Source organism: Taudactylus pleione, unplaced genomic scaffold (assembly GCF_031769625.1).
Source record: "Taudactylus pleione unplaced genomic scaffold, aTauple2 ptg000095l, whole genome shotgun sequence".
NCBI lineage: Eukaryota > Metazoa > Chordata > Amphibia > Anura > Myobatrachidae > Taudactylus > Taudactylus pleione.
The window spans coordinates 6600022-6620603 of record NW_028284497.1 but is presented as its reverse complement, the minus strand read 5'-3'; the positions used below and the strand labels follow the sequence as shown (position 1 = coordinate 6620603).

The following is a 20582-nucleotide window of genomic DNA, read 5'->3' as shown; positions in this document are numbered from 1 at the left end:
CAGATTCACTTGTTCAAGCAACATGATTGAACAATTATAAATATACACAACATTGGATGCACATCAACTCCTCAAGTAAGTCCAGTGCTATGCAAATTCAGGGTCAACTTTCCCTCTAAAAATGGCCTCTGAAACTGGTTCTGTGATTGTGAATGCAGCCATGATCGAAGACACAACATTGGAACTCCCATAACATGCCCACGGGCCGGCCTCCTTTTGGCCACCTCCCCGACTGCACTCAGGAATGCCCATAGATCACAGTGGTCTGCTCAGGACCTTGCGATCATGGAGATATTGCAAATCCCAAGTAAAACTACAGCTTACGCGTGCACAGTGAGATTTTCCTCTGCGTTTCGCATAAAAAAATTGCTCAACTGCGAGTACAGTACATCAGACTAGCACAGAACACTGAATCAGGCCATCTGACTGTCGCTTTACCCTGTTTGCTGCTGCATTGGATCGGGGATGAGTGGGTAGGCACAATGGCTCAGTGAAAATCAATGTGAGTATAGTACTGAATCAGCCCACCAGATGTGCGTGTGGCCAACAGGGCTTGTTCACTGGACAGCTCACTAGTTATTGTTAGTATTGGCTGTCTTTTATCAGGAGATTTCTTCCTTCAAAATAAAAAGTGTCCGAGCTGGACATATAAGCAGACCAATCAGGAACTTAGTGGGCCAGTGGTTGCTTTTTCAACCCCCCGCTGTGTGCAACAGCTGATATAGTAAGAGTGATATATATATATATATATATATATATACCCCCTGTGCCTCCTCCTTAATCTGGCTCTACAGTTGTATACATAGGGGGTGGGGGCTCAGCTGCATAGATAGGGGTGGGTCAGCATTAGCTGTATACATGGGGGGGAGCGGCTGAGCTGTATACATAGAGGGTGCTCAGCTGTATAGGGAGTTTCAGCTCTAAACATAGGTTGTCCCAGCTCTATATTATACACTTCCCTGCTGATGTGCGACTACATGGACCAACAATACATGACACACAGATGATGCTAAGGACATGCTGTTCTCCCTGTACCCAGGCCCTCTGACATCACACCTGCCACTGCCGGGTCCCACACCTGTCTGCAGCCTCACAACATGAAGTAAACATCCAGCTCCAGCAGTCACTCAAGGCCTTGTGCCGGAAACCGGAGAAGCTACACTTCCCAGAAGCCACTACATCCTGGAGTGCCATCAGCAGGGGGCCCCAGAGGAGGTGTCAGGGCAGGGGACTGACAGAGGGAGGGCTTCGAATTGCTATGGCGACCTGGTTTGCCTTGCTGCCCGGGACCCGAATGCCTGTGCGCAGCCAATGAGGGAGAGAGGGGAGTGCTGCCATAGACACAACTGGGAGGCGTGGCCGGAGGTGAGCTGACATCATCAGTCACATGACATATCTCGTCTTGGATCCCCCTCAAATCCGGCCCCCGGTGCACATGCTCCCCTAGCCCCCCCTAGATACGGCTGCTACAGAAGCTCAGCAGCAGGTGCGCTCCTTACACATAAGGTGATTACCTAATTTTTATCAGCAGTAAGTATAATAATATATATTTTATACACTTAGTATCAGTGCTGTAACAGAGCAACATGACACATGTTCTGCAAAAAGGAGGCCGGGAGCAATAAGCTGGGCACCTAACATTGGTGTAACTACCATATGTGCAAAGGGTGCAGCTGCTATGGGGCCCAGAGCTTAGGGGGGCCCATCTTCCTTGTCAAAGTTACATGTGTTATATACAGTTTTCATCATTGGGTGGTACATAGTGGGCTCTTACAAACTTTTGCTATGGGGCCTTCAAATACTTAGTTATGCCCCTGGCACCTAGTTGTCCTAAATAATTGCTACTGTATACACCAGGCAGCCCATAAGATCAAGACAGGTGCCACCGGGTCAACAATCGTGCTGCCATCTCGGCCTTTTGTCCTGGGCAGCCGCACCAGACACTCGAACATTGGTATAAACCTGTTGATCTATTCTCACACTCCATGTTTTATTCACTATGATATAGTATGCAATATGTAATGTGGAAACATAAAAACTGCATCTACCCTGAATCTACTGATGGAGAATTATTAAACAAAGTGATCAGTTATCTTGTTGTCAGTGGAATAGCTGTAGACTGTTATAAATGTAAGTGCAGGATGGCATTAAAATGTAAATACTGTATTATTTATTTACTTTATATATTAAATTTATATTAAAGAAGCATTTATGTTTTTTTGTTTAAATAGTGGACCAATATGATAAAATAAATAATCTAAGCCGGTCTACTATAAATATATTAACTATATATTATCAGACCTAGGTATGCAATTAAAAATATTAAATTTTGCATTAAGTATTAATCTATATATAAAATTAGTTTAATATATGTGTACCGTTACTATTGGAGGAAGAATTCATCCAGTTGTTGTGGGTTGTCCACTGTGACATTGCATAGTGTTGCGAGGTAGATGGAATTATTGCTGAAAAGAGAACAAATCTTAAACATGACACAACAATTAAAAACAACAGCAAGCCAGCATGACAATAAAAACATTGTTTTTATTAGAACATTTTAAAATTAAATGTTAGCCAATATTGGCCATATTTGAAAAATAATGTGTCATTCATCGACACTTAAGGCCTGATGTAGAGTTGAAAATAAGCATAATTGTTTGGGGTATAATGTGCACTTTCATACTGGTTACAAGCACAAAGAAAAATCATATGCTTTCATCCATAAGCAGCCCCTTTATGCAAAGGGGGAGCTCACAAGCATAGTAAGTTCACGCAAATGCGGCTCATGTTTTCTGCTGAGGGATCTGGACTTCATGCACAAATAGCATATTGGGACATATGAGGTCTGGTTGATATTAAAGATAGCTGCCTGTGGAAACAGTTTACCTGATTGGGATGTAGTTAACATCCCGGAGGTCTGGATGATGATGCTCAGAATACTGGCACCGGAATCCCGCCAGCAGTCGGAATCCCGGGGCCAGAATCCCATCCACCGGCATCCCAATTGAATGTATTAGGGTTAGGGGTTAGGGCTAGGCACTAAGGGGAGGGTTAGGGATAGGCTGTGGGGGGGAGGGTTAAGGTTAGATTGTGGGGAGGGAGGGTTAGAGTTAGGCTGCAGGGTGTGAGGGTTAGGGTTAGGCTATGGGAAAGGTGGGTTTGGTTTAGGAAAGTTACCTAGGGGCATATACAATTGGGCGCGAGGTTTAGCGAGTCAAAAACCGCGCGCCCCTCGAGCCCAATTTTAGGAATACCGCAGGTATGCGCCCTCCGGCCAATAGCAGTATTCAATTAATAAAATAGTGGTCGTGGGGTTTTCAGCTCTGGAAACCCTGCGCCGCGTAAACGAAAAAAAAAATCTTTACTTATCTGCACGGGGGTCTTCGGTGGTCTCCGTGGCTCCCGGTGGCTTCCCCTCTCTCTTCTTACTGGAGAGGGGGCTGCTGGGAGTACCGGGGGCCCCTGGGAGGATCCAGGGGCTGGTGGGAGGGGCAAGGGCTGCTAGGAGATGTAGTTCTCCCAGCACCCATTCTGTGGGGCCAACACAAACATTGGGGTTCACACACACACACACACACACACACACACAGTCTCTCATTCACACTTACTAGCACCACACACGCTGACATAGTCACCCTGCTTCAGAAGAGCCGGCTCCCGACACTGGATGCAGAATACAGCACTTCGGAAGGTGAGTAATTAAGGACTAATTAAGCTAATTGGAAACTTCCAATTGCTTAATTAGTCTAAGGGGGGGGGGTGCCGCTGGGGTGCAAATAAATAAATAAAGATTTTAGGAAACATCACGCTAAGTGGCATCACAAGGGGGTTGCGCCATGCACCCGGGTGTCACCTGACGAAGGGTGACACCAAGGTACAGACCCCCCATCAGTGACAGGAGCCGAGTGTTGCACTGTAGCATTGAGTGCAGCACTCGGGTCCTGACATTGTAAGGGAGCCGCCGCTGCCACAAGGCACCTTCTGCACCCCCCTGCAGTAACAAGAATGGGACCACCGGGGTTCGAGCCGCGAGGCCACGCCCATCCCACGAGGCCACACCCCCATCATGTGAGGCCACACCCCTTTGTGGCGGCGTGCGTACACAGTGTCCCTCCCCACACTAGTTGACACCGCGGGACGTCACTGATCACGCTTGTTCTGGAGGTGCGAGAAAAAAAACTTCCCGACATGAAAATAAAAAACCACGCACCTAATTGAATTGCAAAAACCCGCACCTGCAGGAAAAACCTTGCAGGTGCAGGTTTTTTGCTATTCTCGCACCCAATTGAATATGCCCCCTAATCGGGTAGGGATTCTTACTGTCAGGATGCCGCTATTGGAATTCTAACCGACCGCCGGGATCCCATACCCAGCCCATATGAATATATTGAAGAATAATATTGGCAATTTCTCATTGTATTGGACTCAAAGTCTATTTTTAATCTAGTTATATTTACTAGTACTGTAATTTGGACCCATAATACACTTACCCTGTGCTGGTTCTGAACATCAAACATAATGGGACTGATTAAGAGGTTGACTTAAAGCCAATTTTTGCGCAGTTCAGCAATTATTTTGTACTGAGCATGTGCAAGAAGTCCTGAAAACTTTACGGCACATGCATTGCCCTGAGTGTATGTGGAGTTTGCTGTTGCGTATGGAGGCGTTCACATTAGAACAGGCAGTGTCATTCATGGGCGGTATCTGGGAGATGGCCTGAAGTGAGCGCAAAAAAAGGCTATCTCATTGGGGAATCGGTATGAAATACCGCCGGCTGCAAGGCCGGTGGTTCGATTCCCGGCAGTGCCTGGTCGACATCAGCAGAGTTCCCGGCAGCGGAAGCCCGACAGCGCTGGAAATCCCGATCGTGGATAGGTAAGTACTAACTAACCTAACCTAACCCCCTAACCCTCCTTAGGGGTGACTAACCCTAACCTCCCCCCAAGTGCCTAACCCAAATCCCCCCTCTAAGTGCCTAAGCCTAACCCCCTCATTCCCCGCTGCCTAAACCTAAGTCCCCCGGGGGGGTTCCTAACCCTAAGTCCCCCCCCGGGGTGCCTAACCCTAACCCTCCCTCCCCCTAGCCTAACTCTAACCCTCCCGGGGGGTGCCTAACCCTAAGTCCCCCCCGGGAGCTATAAACCTAACCCTCCCCCCCGTGGCTGGCCGCTTGCGGCGCCCGGCATCCCAATCGAAGGTGGTGTCCCGGCGTTGGGGAAATGTCAGGCGTCTACATCTAGATATGACAGTCGGGAAGCCGGCTGCCGGTATTAAAGCAGCCATATACCCTCATGGGCATGTTATGGGAGTGTCACAGGCAAGTCAGTGATTGTGGCTGTGTTCCCAAATGCAGAGTTGCAGCCACAGAGCCCATGTTTAGCCGGAGTTTAGAAGCAGAACACTGCACCTGCTATAGGCTGGTTTAAGTGTCAATGGGGAACACAATGGTGCACCAAGTTGTGCGGAGTTGCACCATCCATGGACATTGAAAGTAAACATTTAGGGCTTGGAATGTCTGGCGCACTCTAGTACACAAGGGGAAGACTAATGCTGGCCACACACATAGTGATATTTTACCCGATCTGGCCGATTCCGACACATTGGAATGACAGATCATGTAAAATATGAAAAATCGGGAGTAAATGTGAGTCCCCACTCACGATCACGATGCGATGGGCGTCCCCCGTGGTCACACATCACATCTTCAGATCTGCCGTGCAGTAGGGCAGATCTGACAATCTAGGAAGCGATGCACTGTGAAAGTCTGGATGCAGGAGAGATCGTATGAAGATTGGACACCAAATTGTGTGCAGATCGTGTGGAGATCGTGTGCTGAGCTGCCGCGGAGAGTTTCAAGGGAAATAGTACACAAATCGTACACATTGGCTGATTGTGAGCACATCGCTATGTCTGTGGCCAGTGGCGGGCTTGGCCGGGGGGCAGGGTGTCATGTGCCCCCCAGGCCGCAGTGTCATGCGGGCCGCGGGCCACGGGCAGTCTGTGTCACTGTGACACAGACTGCACCGCGTGTGTAGCGCTGACCGGACGGAGTTCGGTCAGCACTACACAAGTGACAAACACACAACTGCCGGCTCCGGCAGCTGTGTGTTTGTTTTGATCAGCAGCCAATGAGAGTCTGTCAGACTCTCATTAGCTGCTGCTGTGCCCACTGCAGGAGCCGCTCCATCTTCCGGCTCCCGCAGTGGGTAATGGGAGAGGCATCTTGACCTCATATGACGTCTCTCCCATAATGCAGAGCGGCCCGGCCCAGGAGGACAAATGGAGGAGCGGATGGCGGTGGCGGGAGCGGGGATTCAGGTAAGTGTTTTTTTTTTTTAACTACGTGTGTTTACTGGGGGGGCTGGCACTACAAGGGGGGAGACCACTACTGGGGGCACCACAAGGGGGGAGCCACTATAGGAGGCACTGCAAGGGAGGACTACTACTAATGGGGGCAATACAAGGGGGGGACTACTACTGGGGGCACTACAAGAGTGGGGACTACTACTAATGGGGGCAATACAAGGGGGACTACTACTACTGGGGGCAATACAAGGGGGGGACTACAGGGGGCACTACAAGGGGGGGGACTACTGGGGGCACTACAAAGGGGGAACCACTACTGGGGGCACTACAAGAGGGAGGGACTACTACTGGGGGCACTACAAAGGGGGAACCACTACTGGGGGCACTACAAGAGGGAGGGACTACTACTGGGGGCACTACAAGATGGAGACCAATACTGGGGGTACTACAAGGGGGAGATCACTACTGGGGGCACTACAGGGGGGGCACTACAAGGGGGGACCACTACTGGGGATTATAACTAGGGGCACTTCAAGGGGGGGACTACAACTGGGGGGACTACTACCGGGGGCACTACAAGGGGGGACTACTGCTACTAGGGGCACTACAAGGGGAGGGGACAACTACTAGGGGCACTGCATAGGGGGGAGGGGACTACTACTAGGGGCACTACATAGGGGGGAGGGGACTACCACTGGGGGCACTGCATCGAGGGACCACTGCTGGGGGCTCTATAAAAGGGCAATACTGGGGGTACTGCATAGGGGGGAGACTACAACTGGGGCCACTATTTAAGGGGCACTGCATAAGGGTTACCAGTATTGGGGGCACTGCATGGGGTGTGGACTGCTACTGGGGGCTCTATATAAGGAGCACTGCATAGGGGGTACCACTACTGGGGGCAATATATAAGGTTCTTACTACTGGGGGCACAAGGGGCACTGCACAGGGGGACCACTACTGGGGGCACTGTATAAGGGGCACTGCATAGGGGGGATCACTACTGGGGGCACTACTGGAGGCCTACATAAGGGGGTCCTTTCCTGGGGCACAGGGGGGCACTGCATATGGGCACCATGACGGGGCTGTCCATAATCTTTATTTTTACCTTACATTAATCCCATATGGACCCGCCTCCTCCCTGGAACACTTGAGAGGAGGGTCGCCATAGCACGCACGTTCTTCGGGCACCCTGGCTACACGCTACTCCTCTGCCAGGGCCGCCTGCATGCATTTGCTCCCCAGGCTAAAAGTTGCCAGCCAGCCCCTATCTGTGGCCAGCTTGAAACTAGCATTTGCATATTACCCCCGCTGCAGCTCTGCAAAACAGCTGCAACTGTGTCCAGCTTTGATTCACATCTAATGTCTTTAATGTATAGGACAAGTGACATCATGCACAATTTCACAATACATAGTGACATTATTGAGAATTAAGAATTCTGTCAGCAATTAAAACAATATTGGACTACCAGAATTATTATTTTATTTTTGTTTAGTTTACCTGTATTTGTGTGAGATACTGGTGATGTCTTTTTTGCCTCATTGTTTATGCCTTGTTTTGTTGTGGAGAGGGTAGAAGACATAGAGATGGAATCCACTGCTGTATATTCTGCTATAAAGAGAACACAAAATTATAATTTTTTTTAAAATAGTAACAAATGGACTTTTGGAAGAAATTATGTGCCTATTGCTTAGTTACAGTGATGTCACTCTATACTGTTATTTTTTGTACAGTATTTTATTCACATTTGGTGACAGAGGTGACACTGATTATTTACAGATGACAGCTAGAGGATATTTGAGAATTCACTGAACACTGGACACTAAAGAATGTTCATTGTTACCTGTAGATGTGAAGGGTGTCGGTGATGTATTTATGTTTACATCATATTCTGTTTGATGTTCAGATGTCTGGGAGATGCGAGTAATTAGGGTTGGGATCCCCGTTATAAAGTCTGCTTATAAAAAGAAAACCACACTGCTTAATGTGCTTTGGGAGAAGTGACATTTTTTAAAATGAGGATTATCTGCCAAGAATTATTGATATTGTATAGTCCTAAACCAAACAAGGACATAGACTGCTCAAACTAATCACCACCCTCATCCTAGGACATAGGCTAACCCATGCTCTAATTCCCCCAGGACATAGATTACCTGCCCTACCCACCGCCCAGGACACAGCTTACCTGCCCTAACCATCCCCCAGGACATAGACTGCCCACTCTACACACACCCACTGGCACATAAACTACTCACCTGGGCAGCAGTCACTGCTGTTGTCTCTTCCCCACATCTCAGTGGCCCGAGGGATGAGGCAGCCTTGTTCTGAATCCCAGACAAGTTGGCCGATGTGAGACTGTTCTATTTAGATGCAGCAGTTTCACATTGGCAATCTTGGATTCAAAAAAGGCAGCCTCTTCCCTGACAGCTGGCTGAGAATCAAGGAGGAGACTCTTTAGGTAGGAGTTAGGTCTGCCTAATGAGTGTGCAGACATACAACCTCCACACCCCATGCATAAGACTATGCCTACAGTAGAGGATTTATCCCCTTTATACAGCAATTACTGAGAGACTTACCTGATATGCTCAAATTTTCACTAGTCAGTGAGTAAATCCATCTTCCAAGTTTCTCTATCCGATAATCACAAGAAAATGTTCCACTAGTAACTTGTACATATATACCTATTTCACTGATGACCATTTCTGAAAAGGACTCTGCTAATAGGATTTTCTGTCCATTCCTGTAAAATTGAAACAGTCTCCTCTCAGAGCCACCTGCAGCAGAACAAATCAGACCTATGGGCTTTCCACCCAAATTTAGCTGGTGTGATGGGATCAGTGTAATTAATGGTGCAGGAAAAGGTTCTGTAAGAAACAAAAGTATTTTATTTTAACTACAGTATATAATGAATTTGACTACTGATAAAAATGATGTCATTAAGTTGGAATGTAATGTGAGCTGGTATAAACTCTGACCCCTCCCACCTGTGTCAGTGATGCACAAGAGAGATTGTGGCAGTGGTTATAGAAAGAGGCAGAAAGGAAGGGAGACGGAGAGGTGGGAATAAAAAGAGAGAGAGAAGAGAGAGAAAGAGAGAGATATGGGAAGAAGAAAGAGAAGAGAGTAAAGAGATGGAGACCGAGAGAATACTGTAAATACTGTAAATAAATGAATAAGTTAAAGCCAGCCAATGACAAGCATTATTATTATTGATAATGTTGTTGATACAATTTAAGTTACACAGGCACTTTACTCCACCTAGGCACTATATGTTATATTATCAGTATTATACAATTGTGACCGGACGCCTTTCGCCTAGGCCGGCCCTGGACACGGGTAGCGCTTTTGGACTCCCACTCACTGTCAGTGACCGCCTGTCACTGACTCCGCCCACTGCGCCGTGGGCATTTAACGAAGCTGTCATCACCAAACTCTACCATCGGCGTTTGGAACCGCTTCTGCTGCCTATGCGTTTGACTAACTGCGGACACACCTCCTGTTTGGTGTTGGCTGTTCCCACCTGATCCCTCGCAATGGACCAGTAGCTTGGCAGAGGGCTTGAACTTGGAGACACGGAGCTCTTACCCAGAACAGCAGGAGAACAGAATAGTGTTTTGGCGCAATTCTGTTGGTCGCAAGATTGAGGCAATTGAAGTAAAGGCAAACAGTGTTTATTTGCTCAATGTCTTAAAAAAGACCTTCACTTCGGATTGAAGGGGAATAATCAGCATACATAAGATGTTACAGCAATTCTTCTCCTGAAAGAAGTTACAGGGTTGTACCACATACAGGGCTCACAGTCCCTCTTTTTATAGTCAGAACACATAATACAGCATGGTGAAATCCACCCACAGTTGGTCTTGTAACCCAATCAGACCATCTATCCCAAATGTACGGTAATTACAACTCACATTCCACAGGAACTGGTAATTTACTTTCCTCCTTTGATACATTTATCACAGAGTGACAAAATATCTATGTAGGATAACCAGCTATAATATTCGCTTTCGTCTCCTGCAATATTCAGGAAATGATAAATTAATCAAACACTTTTCTCCCCAAAAGTGCAAACACACAAGAAACAATCTCAGGGACATATCACAGGAAGACTTGGCCATTTGACTGTCTTCACACCTTCACACAGAAAGCTTCCAGCCAGAGTTCACTGACCATAACGGGTCTTTCTTTTCAACAGACCTCCTGCTAGGCAATCATAATTAGCATCTGGTTTCCTACAGTCACAAGCTGGTCATGTCTTATACAGGCATATTCAAGAAGTGCATTAAAACCATTTTACAATTAAAATCATACATTTTAAATACATGTCCTGGCTCAGTGCTGCACATACCATCTTGAATACGTTTTTATGTTTAAACACTCAGTGCCTAGCACCAGTAATACATTTAAATATGGCGCCAAGCGCCCTTTGTCTCTTTAAATATGACGCCGCAGCACAGGGGGTTAACCCTTTCAGCGCCGTGGCAAACATTTTAAGCACGTGTTGTCTGCCTCCGGCCACACTTCTCCCCCCCCCCCCTCAAGTGGGCTACCAGAGGGCCATGTCCCAACGATTTGGCTCCTGGTCCCGCAGTCTCTTGGGGGGTTCAGGGAAGCTACCTGGGGGTTTCAGCTCCGGCCTTGACAGTTCATCCATATTGCAGTGGGCCTTTCCTTGTCGGTGCACAATGTCCAAATAGTCACACTGAAGTCCAAGGCTCCACCACAACAGTCTGTCAGTTTCCCTTTTGGGGGGCCAGTCGCACAAATAGTGCTGAAGGTGGTGCCCAAACAATTGCCAACCACTGTGTTCCAATTGTGGCATACCCCACCTCCCACCATGGCAGTATCCTGCTCAAACAAGCCAAAGGGTGCTCCTGCCCATCTTGCTCCTCCTGGCTCTGTACTGCTCCCAGTCCGTGCAATGACATATTAGTTCATACCACCATGTCCTGGTCCTGAAATTGCGCCATCTGCACTGGAGCTGGTATCAGAGCCTCCTTCAATGACTGTAATGCCATCTCACAAGCGGGTATCCGGTCCACTGACTTGGGAAGTCCCTCCCTGGTCAACTCTGTAAGGGGTGTCACTACAGCACTAAGGTCAGGGACAACTCGTCCATAGCACCTTACAGTTTCTAAGGTCAGTGCCTGTCTTGGGGTTGTCGGCTGGGGAAAGTTTCTGGTTGGCTCTACCTCCACTGGTCTGGGCCTACCCCTGTCTCCCCCCACACTATACCCTGGGCACTGCACCTCTGTCATCTCCACCTGGCACCTGTCTGCGCTACCTGTCAGACCTGCCCTACCATCCTCCTCCAACGACCTATACCTAGGGGAACCTACCCTGTCACCTAGGCTTTTTCTCACCACCTCGTCCGCTACCTGTTCCGTAGTGATGGCGGACAGATCACCAGCCTCTGAGCTCCATGTGGAATCCACCACGGGTAAGCTGTGTGTCTTCCCCGATCTACTTGGCACAAGCAGGGGACCTTGCTCCCTAACTGGCCTATCCCCTTCTACCTTCCTGGTTACCCTGTACCTTAACCCTCCCCGCCAGGTCACACTCACTGCCGTTATCCCTGAAAGGCCGCTGCCAGCTTGGCACGATATGCCTTCCAGATATGGGTCAGCAAGCTGAGCTTCCCTGAACTCCTGTCTGGGGCCCTCACTTCCTTCTAAGTAGGGACAGTCAACAGGGGGATATGGGTTGGCATCGCTAGGGTCAGTTTGGTTGAGGTCAGTCAAAGGGAAGTCAGTGTGGTCATTCATACTCACCGCCGGAGTTGGCAAACCACTAGGTTCAGGAGCATCACTGGGCACCCTCACAGGATCCAACGAGCCGGAACCAACATCCTCTGCATTGCTAGGGGACGTAGGCATACCAGAGGCAAAAGGCATGCTGGGTAGATGTGCTGATCTAGCCGCTGTAGTCTTTTCCTCTGGGCTGGACGGTTCTGGTGCAGTTGATGTAGACTGTGATCCGGAAACTTGACTCCGGGCGATGGCGTCAGCAAATGTGGTAACGATTCCACCACCAAGGTCATTCTCCAGGACCACATCGGGTGGAAGGCCATCCATGACGGCAACTTCCCTCAACTCTGGGCCAGCTCCCCAGTCCAGGTAGACTCTCGCCACAAGTACCTCTCGCTCCATTCCCCCTGCCACGGTCACTTTGGTAGTGCGACCTGGCAGTACTGCAGCAGGATCAATAAGGAAGGGGCTCACAACAGTGATTGAGGTCAAAGAGTCTCTTAATCCTTGTCCCTGCATAGGCCCCACTTGGACCGTCTGCAGGTGCCGCCACATATTTTGGGGTGGCCCCTTGGCCATGCAGGTGACTCTCTCTGTAGAGTTCACCTGATTCTCCCCACACTCCATTGGACTGACTGGAGTAGGAACAGTCTCTTTGAGCTCATCTCCCCGGGTCAGGCAAGCAAGCCGGGCTCCAGCACTCGGATTTGGGGCACGAGTCTGGGGTGCTTGGGGTATGGAACAGTTCATCCTCAGATGTCCGATTTTCACACAGTCATAACACTTCTTGTCCAGTCAGGGCCCCGGTGGTCTCTGATGATTTGCAGGGACAGGGCAGGGCGATTGCTGGCCAAGAGCACCCGGGTTGGAGGATGCCCGCTTTGGGGGGTGATGAGCAGAAGAGGGGTGTTCCCCTGGTTGTATAGTCCATTGGGGTCTGCTGCTAGTCGGGCACTTCTGCCCTTGTGGCCGAATTGCCACATACTTGTCTGCTAACTGGGCCGCCATCTTCAAGCTGGGTGGCTCCCGGTCTAGCACCCACTCCTTCACCTCTGGGGCGCACCTGCAGTAGAACTGCTCTTGGCATAGCAGATTAATCAGTGCGTCCCAGGTAGTGGCACCTGATCCCTTCACCCACTTCACCACGTACTGCCTCAGCTGGGTGGCGAACTGCTCATGGGTGCTGGTATGGTTCTTGGGCAAGTCCCGGAACGTTTTCCTGTAGGACTCAGGAGTGACAAAGTATCGCTGTAGGAGGGCCCTTACGACTTCGTCATAGTCACCGCAGTCCTCAGTGGCCACTCCACGATAGGCCTCCAGGGCCTCTCCATGCAGTGTGGGCACCAGGTGTCTGACCCACTCCTGCTTGGATAAATCGTGTAGTTTAGAAGTCCCTTCAAATACTTGCAAATGTCCATCAATGTCCCCATCACTGTCTGCAAACTTGGCAAACTGGATACGATCTGATCCCAGTACAGCAGTCTGCAACGGTGCTTGGGGTACCACGGCCCGTGGTACCCACTCATCATGCCACATGCGAATGATGAGCATACGTTCTTGTTCCGTTGCCTTTTCTCCCAATTCCGCTAGCTGCTCCGCTAGGGTATCCATTCGTGGGGATCCCTGCCATGCTGGGGAATGCTGAGAAACATAACTGCTGCGAGAGGGGGCGGGACTTGTTGCTCTCACCACGTTCTGAGGGGCATCCATTGTTACGCTGGCCGCACTTTCCACCTCCGTCTGATGCAACTCCATCCTGCTGTAATCAGTCATCCTGCGCGTTCTCCTGAACTGCAGTTACTCCTCTCCTGAGTAACTCGGCTTCTCTCGTCGGGTGACCGAAAAGCCGCCTGGGACTATCCCACCGCTATGCCACCAGATGTGACCGGACGCCTTTCGCCTAGGCCGGCCCTGGTCACGGGTTAGCGCTTTTGGACTCCCACTCACCGTCAGTGACCGCCTGTCACTGACTCCGCCCACTGCGCCGTGGGCATTTAACGAAGCTGCCACCACCAAACTCTACCATCGGCGTTTGGAACCGCTTCTGCTGCCTATGCGTTTGACTAACTGCGGACACACCTCCTGTTTGGTGTCGGCTGTTCCCACCTAATGCCTCGCAATGGACCAGGTCTGCACGGTAGCTCGGCAGAGGGCTTGAATTTGGAGACACGGAGCTCTTACCCAGAACAGCAGGAGAACGGAATAGCGTTTTGGCGCAATTCTGTTGGTCGCAAGATTGAGGCAATTGAAGTAAAGGTAAATGGTGTTTATTTGCTCAATGTCTTAAAAAAGACCTTCCCTTCGGATTGAAGGGGAATAATCAGCATACATAAGATGTTACAGCAATTCTTCTCCTCAAAGAAGTTACAGGGTTGTACCACATACAGGGCTCACAGTCCCTCTTTTTATAGTCAGAACACATAATACAGCATGGTGAAATCCACCCACAGTTGGTCTTGTACCCCAATCAGACCATCTATCCCAAATGTACGGTAATTACAACTCACATTCCACAGGAACTGGTAATTTACTTTCATCCTTTGATACATTTATCACACAGTGACAAAATATCTATGTAGGATAACCAGCAATAATATTCGCTTTCGTCTCCTGCAATATTCAGGAAATGATTAATTAATCAAACACTTTTCTCCCCAAAAGTGCAAACACACAAGAAACAATCTCAGGGACATATCACAGGAAGACTTGGCCATTTGACTGTCTTCACACCTTCACACAGAAAGCTTCCAGCCAGAGTTCACTGACCATAACAGGTCTTTCTTTTCATCAGACCTCCTGCTAGGCAATCACAATTAGCATCTGGTTTCCTACAGTCACAAGCTGGTCATGTCTTATACAGGCATATTCAAGAAGTGCATTAAAACCATTTTACATTTAAAATCATACATTTTAAATACATGTCCTGGCTCAGTGCTGCACATACCATCTTGAATACGTTTTTATGTTTAAACACTCAGCGCCTAGCACCGGTAATACATTTAAACATGGCGCCAAGCGCCCTTTGTCTCTTTAAATATGACGCCGCAGCACAGGGGGTTAACCCTTTCAGCACCGTGGCAAACATTTTAAGCACGTGTGGTCTGCCTCCGGCCACAACAATGTTGTTTTCTGTTTTTGTTTTTAATTTTATCATTATAGATGTCTGATGCAAGAATTTATGGAAAACACGAATTCAAAGTTACTCACAGAGAAGCCTTTGATTCTGTATATACGTTACTGTTGCACATTATTGGAATTCTTTGAGCACTGCTTCATTGTTACTGTATGTAAAATACTACACAGTCTTAATATTACACGATACTACACTAGATGGTGCTATTTCTCACTTATCTTTTATATTTTTTGACTATTCCAGTAACAGTTATTTTGGAGAAAAAGCAGCTACCCGAACAGAGGGAGAGTGACAGACAAAGTTTGAACATATTGGAGGGGATTTATCAAATATTGGAGAGACATAGAATGGAGAGAGATAAAATACCAACCAATCGGCTTATAACTGTAATTTTACAGGATGTGCTAGAAAATGTACAGTTATAGAGGCTGATTCATTGCTATGACCAACTTCTCCACTTTATCTCTCTTTGATAAATTTCCCCCGTTATCCCTTTAAGAAGAACCAATTACCAGACAACTATGAAACATTGGATGTGTAGCACTCAACACTACTAATATTTTTGCATCTATACAGCGATATACTGTAGGTTGTGTTAGAGCAGATATTTAACAAATTTGCATTCACTGGAGAGGTCCTGCATAAACCTTCCGCTGTGGTGATGCAGTTTTAGGAGAGAGGGAACCATTGACACGTGCTGTTAGAGATGAGGAATTTGTCTGACAGAAACCCATTGCTAAATACCCTGACTGAAGGGACATCGTAGAGGGCAAAAATTGATGGCAAAATTTCACCACAAAACCCAATTCTTTGGAGAACAGCTCGCAGATATGAACAGTGGAGATTTTCAAACACCTTTTTGGCATCCAAAGATATGAGGAGCAATTGTTCTCAATGAACCATGAATTTGATAACATCAAAAACCTGTCAGGTGTTGTCAGATGCCTGCCTCCCAGGGACAAAGCCCACCTGGTCCTGATCACTTGGGGTATAGGGAGGCCTAAACAAATTGCGATCAGTTTGGCATAGACTTTAATGTCTGTATTAAGGAGCACTATTGGTTGATAGTTTTCACATTTACTATGATCCTCGTAACAATTAGGACCCCTAGCATTTTAGCCAGGAAGGAACCTGTAGCTGAATTAGATAATGTAGAAAGGATAGGGGCCACCTGGTCAATGATAGTTTTGTTAAATGAGATTGGGAAGCCATCCACGCTAGGTCTTTCTCTGCACGAAGGAATTTATTACCTCAACAATCTCACGTTCAGTCCAGGGGCTATTCAGAAGGACTATAGAAACAGCATCAAGCACAAGGAGTTGAAGGCCCAGAAGGAAAGAGAATAAAGATATTTTGGAGGGTTGGGGCATATCTACAGTGTCTCTCAAATTGTATAATATAGTGTAATAATCAGCAAAAGCATTGATGATATCCGCCTTGTTATGAAGTTTTTTTTCCTAATGGGGATACTGTTGGAATATGTGTGTACAACTGGCGGTAGTATAATAGAGTGTAGGTATACAGTATACACCAGCCGATGCCCTAAGTCAGCATACAGCCCATTACTTAACCAATGTGGTAGTTTATTCTGTAGCAATGTGAAATGTACAGCCATACTCATATGCATACACAGACTTATCACATGAAGCGGAGCATACAGGTCACCAGCCTGTGACTATACTGTATATGGTTAGCAGTGCAGTATGCAAGTGGTACCAGTGTCATAATACCTGGTACAAGTGAAGTAGAAGACGTATATCTTCCAATGTGGCACTCTAACACAGTAACAAGATGGCACCATGCATACGCAGAAGTAAGGTCGGTGTCCAACTTGGTTAGGGACTTGAAGCTTCCCTGTAGGAACCAATGTGGAGTATGCACAGTAGTGCTCTCCAGCTTCAACAGATACAAGATACAAAACTGTATTCCTAGCCTGACAGCTACAAAGTCTAAGGGTCAGAAGTTTACCTGCCCTGTTGCCTAATGTATAGAATTTCTGCTGCATCTTTGTCAGAGCCCCTTTCATGTGAGAAATAAAGAAGTATTGTAAATAATTTCAGAGGGCAACAAATTGCTTTTTAAGGGTGGGAGAGGATTGGACCATTTTTGGTCCTCTACCCGTGCTAGACGAAGTTCTAGTTCAGACTGTTGTTGTAAACACTGATTCTTTAGGTGAGAACTAGTTTGGATGGCAACTCCCCAGAGGACTGCCTTATGGGCATACCAGTATGTGGAGATTGAAGTTTCCCCTGGGCTGTAAGCAGCCTGACAAGGCCTCTGAAAGAAAAGGATTCTGAAAGAAATTGCATCGCTTCTGGGGAGGACAGAAGCTTCTGGGAAGTCCGTAGACTATGTGACATTTCTACCACTATCTGAGGTCCACGTTATTGAAGCTGGATCTGACCACACATTAGGGAGTATTTTACACGGACAGCTTTGCAGTTGCAGCCACTTGTCTAGCAATATAAAGTAAAAATAAGAATAACAATTATGGATTTATTATTTGACATCAGAGATGAGATTGATGTCCTCCATTACATTGATGAACCTTTCTAACTCTCTGGATCTCATCGAAACATACCTGAGGAATCTGATGGGAGTTTGGTGCATACCTTTTTTATCATCTTTCTTTTAAAATGTTTTAATATATCTACTCCTGGAAGCTTGAGAACTAGAGAGCATATACATAACATAGCGATGTCAGGTCACACACGCTTTGAGAGCACTCAGACTTTCCAGAGAACACTAGTACTACTCTTACAGCTGCCAAGGTTTTCTGCTAATTCATGTTGATATTATATTTTCTATCATAGTGATAATCAGCAATATAAAGTGTTTGAAATCACTGAATCTTCAGAAATAGAGCCCTTATTCAAACATACTACAGTACTTATAACATCGATATTGAATAGATTATAATTAGTCTCAGTACCATCAAATATTTTTAGTTAATGTTCAAAATTATATCAAAGTTATCATCATAAGAGCTGAGAGTCTCTGTGCCTGATTCATTATGGATCACAATTGCAACAACTTACGCAGATCGGCCGATGGTGCGTACTGCACCTGCATATGCACCACAGTGCGCATGTGCAGGTTAGGATTGCAATAACATTACAATCACACATGCAGACAGAAAGCCATCGCAGAGTGAGTGACGGGACATAAGGCCGTAACTAGGGTAGTGCAACCAGTGCCATGCATGGGGCACTGCAGGGCAGGGGGCGCTGTTTGGGCCTGTCAATTTTCCTATTTATTATCATCCTCACTTGTAGCTTCCTCTTCTTTTATCCCCAGCATCTCCTGGCCTCCCCTATCTCTTCCCTGGCCCTTCCCCATGAGGCCATGGCTCTTTTTCAGGTGCACTATCTTATGTCCCTATTTAAAAAATTTGTGGGGAGGGGGGGGCGCCAATGCTCTCTCTGGCACAGGGCACCAAAAAGTCTGGTTACGGCTCTGATGGGACATGAGCATTTGGGAGTGGTGACGAGGGAGTGGTCAGAGAGAAACGCAAACATGCCTGTCCGTTTGAATGCCGTTTCTTGGGCATGCATAAATTAACTACTGCGACGGCATTCGCAGCTTGAGTACTCACTGCGTGTGACGAAACTTGCAATTTCTGAGACCTGCTGTATTATTAATCATTACAATATAGTCCTGTCCTACGATATTAGCCAAAGTAATGTTAATTTTTTAGATCTTGACATTTACATCAAAGATAATGTAATCCACACTACATAATGTAATCCATCTACATCAAACCCACCGATAACAATACATATATCCAGACTACCAGCAACCATCACAGAAACTGGCTTAAAATTGTTCCCAATAACCAAATTCAGAGATTGTGATGAAATTGTTCTGAGATTAAGGTCTTTGAAGAACAAGTTGGTGACATGAAATTAAGATTTTTGGAAAAAGGATATGAGGCAGCCCCTATAGTCACTCAGGTGAAAAAAATTACAAATATCAACAGATTGGACCTTCTTAAATACAAAAACAAGGAAACCAAAAAAAAAACGCAAAACCTCAAGTTGCTTTAATTTCCCAATATAATAATCAACATAGACATATGGAAAAAATTATATGTAAATATTGGTACCTATTAACTAAAGATCCAATACTTAAGGATATCATTCCTCCGAAACCTATATGTATTTATAAGTGTACCAATAATTTGAGAAACCATCTTGTAAAAAGCGCATACCCTACCAAAAGACAAGGGCACATCAAAACCATCGGTTTCCACAGATGTGGGTCATGTGCGACGTGTAAAGTTACCAAAACAACTAATAAAATAGAAAATTTTACATCAAACAGCACTGGATCCTCTTTTAAAATTTTATTATTTGCAATAGCAAAACTGCGTAGATCTCAGAATGTGACTGCAATTAACAATATATAGGCAAAACATCCCGCACTTTAAGAGAAAGATGGTCAGAGCACGTATGTAACATTAAAAAAGGTTTGATTTCACATTCATTGCCTGATCATTTTAAATATTCCCACAAGTGCTCTTTAAATTCTATTAGAAATGTTATAGGCATTAAAAAAGTCGAAGGCCATTGGAGAAACAAAGAGAGAGACATCCTGTTGGTAAAAAGCAAAATGAAATAAATTTATAACAGGGATGGGGAACCTATTTTCTGCCGAGGGCCATTTTGATATATATATAACATTATTCGAGGGCCTGGTGACGTCACACGAGGGCGGGGACACAATGGCCGATGATTACAGCAATGCCCGGAGCATCCTGAGGATGGTGCATGGTGCCATTCTAGGCACTCTGCTAGCCAGATGAGGCTAGCATAAAAAGCTCAGAGGGCCAGGCCAAATGATTCCGAGGGCCTTATATGGTCCCCGGGCATGAGGTTCCCCATCCCTGATTTATAATATGAAAACACTTGCCCCATTTGGTCTAAATTCCGACTTTGAACTCAAAATTATGAAATTTTTTTATTCTGGGTCACATATATTTGCATCAATCTTTTGATTTTAATCTTTTATATTATATGGATTATATTTTAGGTGTATACTTATAGGTACCTTTTATTTCATATGATATTTTATTTGTTTAACATATTTTATGTACATTTCATTATGCTGCTATTAATGTGTTTATTTATTTATGTGGTCCGCATTCCGGAAGGTTTCTTTTAATTCAAGTATATGCGGTGGAACGCAACAGTGGAAAAATAATTGCTCCTCTAGGGTTAACATCCAAGACACTAGAGGTATAAATGCCCGTCCCTCTAGTAAACATTCATATGAGGGACACTAGAGGTAAAAGTTCCCTTACCTCTAGTAATTATTTTTTGCCAATGACGGGATTGGCTCTGTATTCCGGTTTCCATGATAACCGCAACAAGTCCGGACAAACCGGAAGTTTATC

At 46.5% G+C, this 20582-nt stretch overlaps 1 protein-coding gene across 1 annotated transcript in view; it reads right to left on the bottom strand.

Annotated features, from left to right (window-relative positions):
• The window catches only part of LOC148526546 (uncharacterized), a 63001-nt gene that overhangs the window by 8182 nt on the left and 34237 nt on the right, over nucleotides 1-20582 (bottom strand). Inside the window, exons 4-7 of the mRNA XM_088470170.1 lie at nucleotides 8884-9171; nucleotides 8151-8261; nucleotides 7808-7918; nucleotides 2379-2465 (exon numbers count right to left, since the gene is read on the bottom strand). Of these exons, the coding sequence (XP_088326296.1) occupies nucleotides 2379-2465; nucleotides 7808-7918; nucleotides 8151-8261; nucleotides 8884-9171 (597 nt within the window). The remainder of the gene's footprint in view (nucleotides 1-2378; nucleotides 2466-7807; nucleotides 7919-8150; nucleotides 8262-8883; nucleotides 9172-20582) is intronic.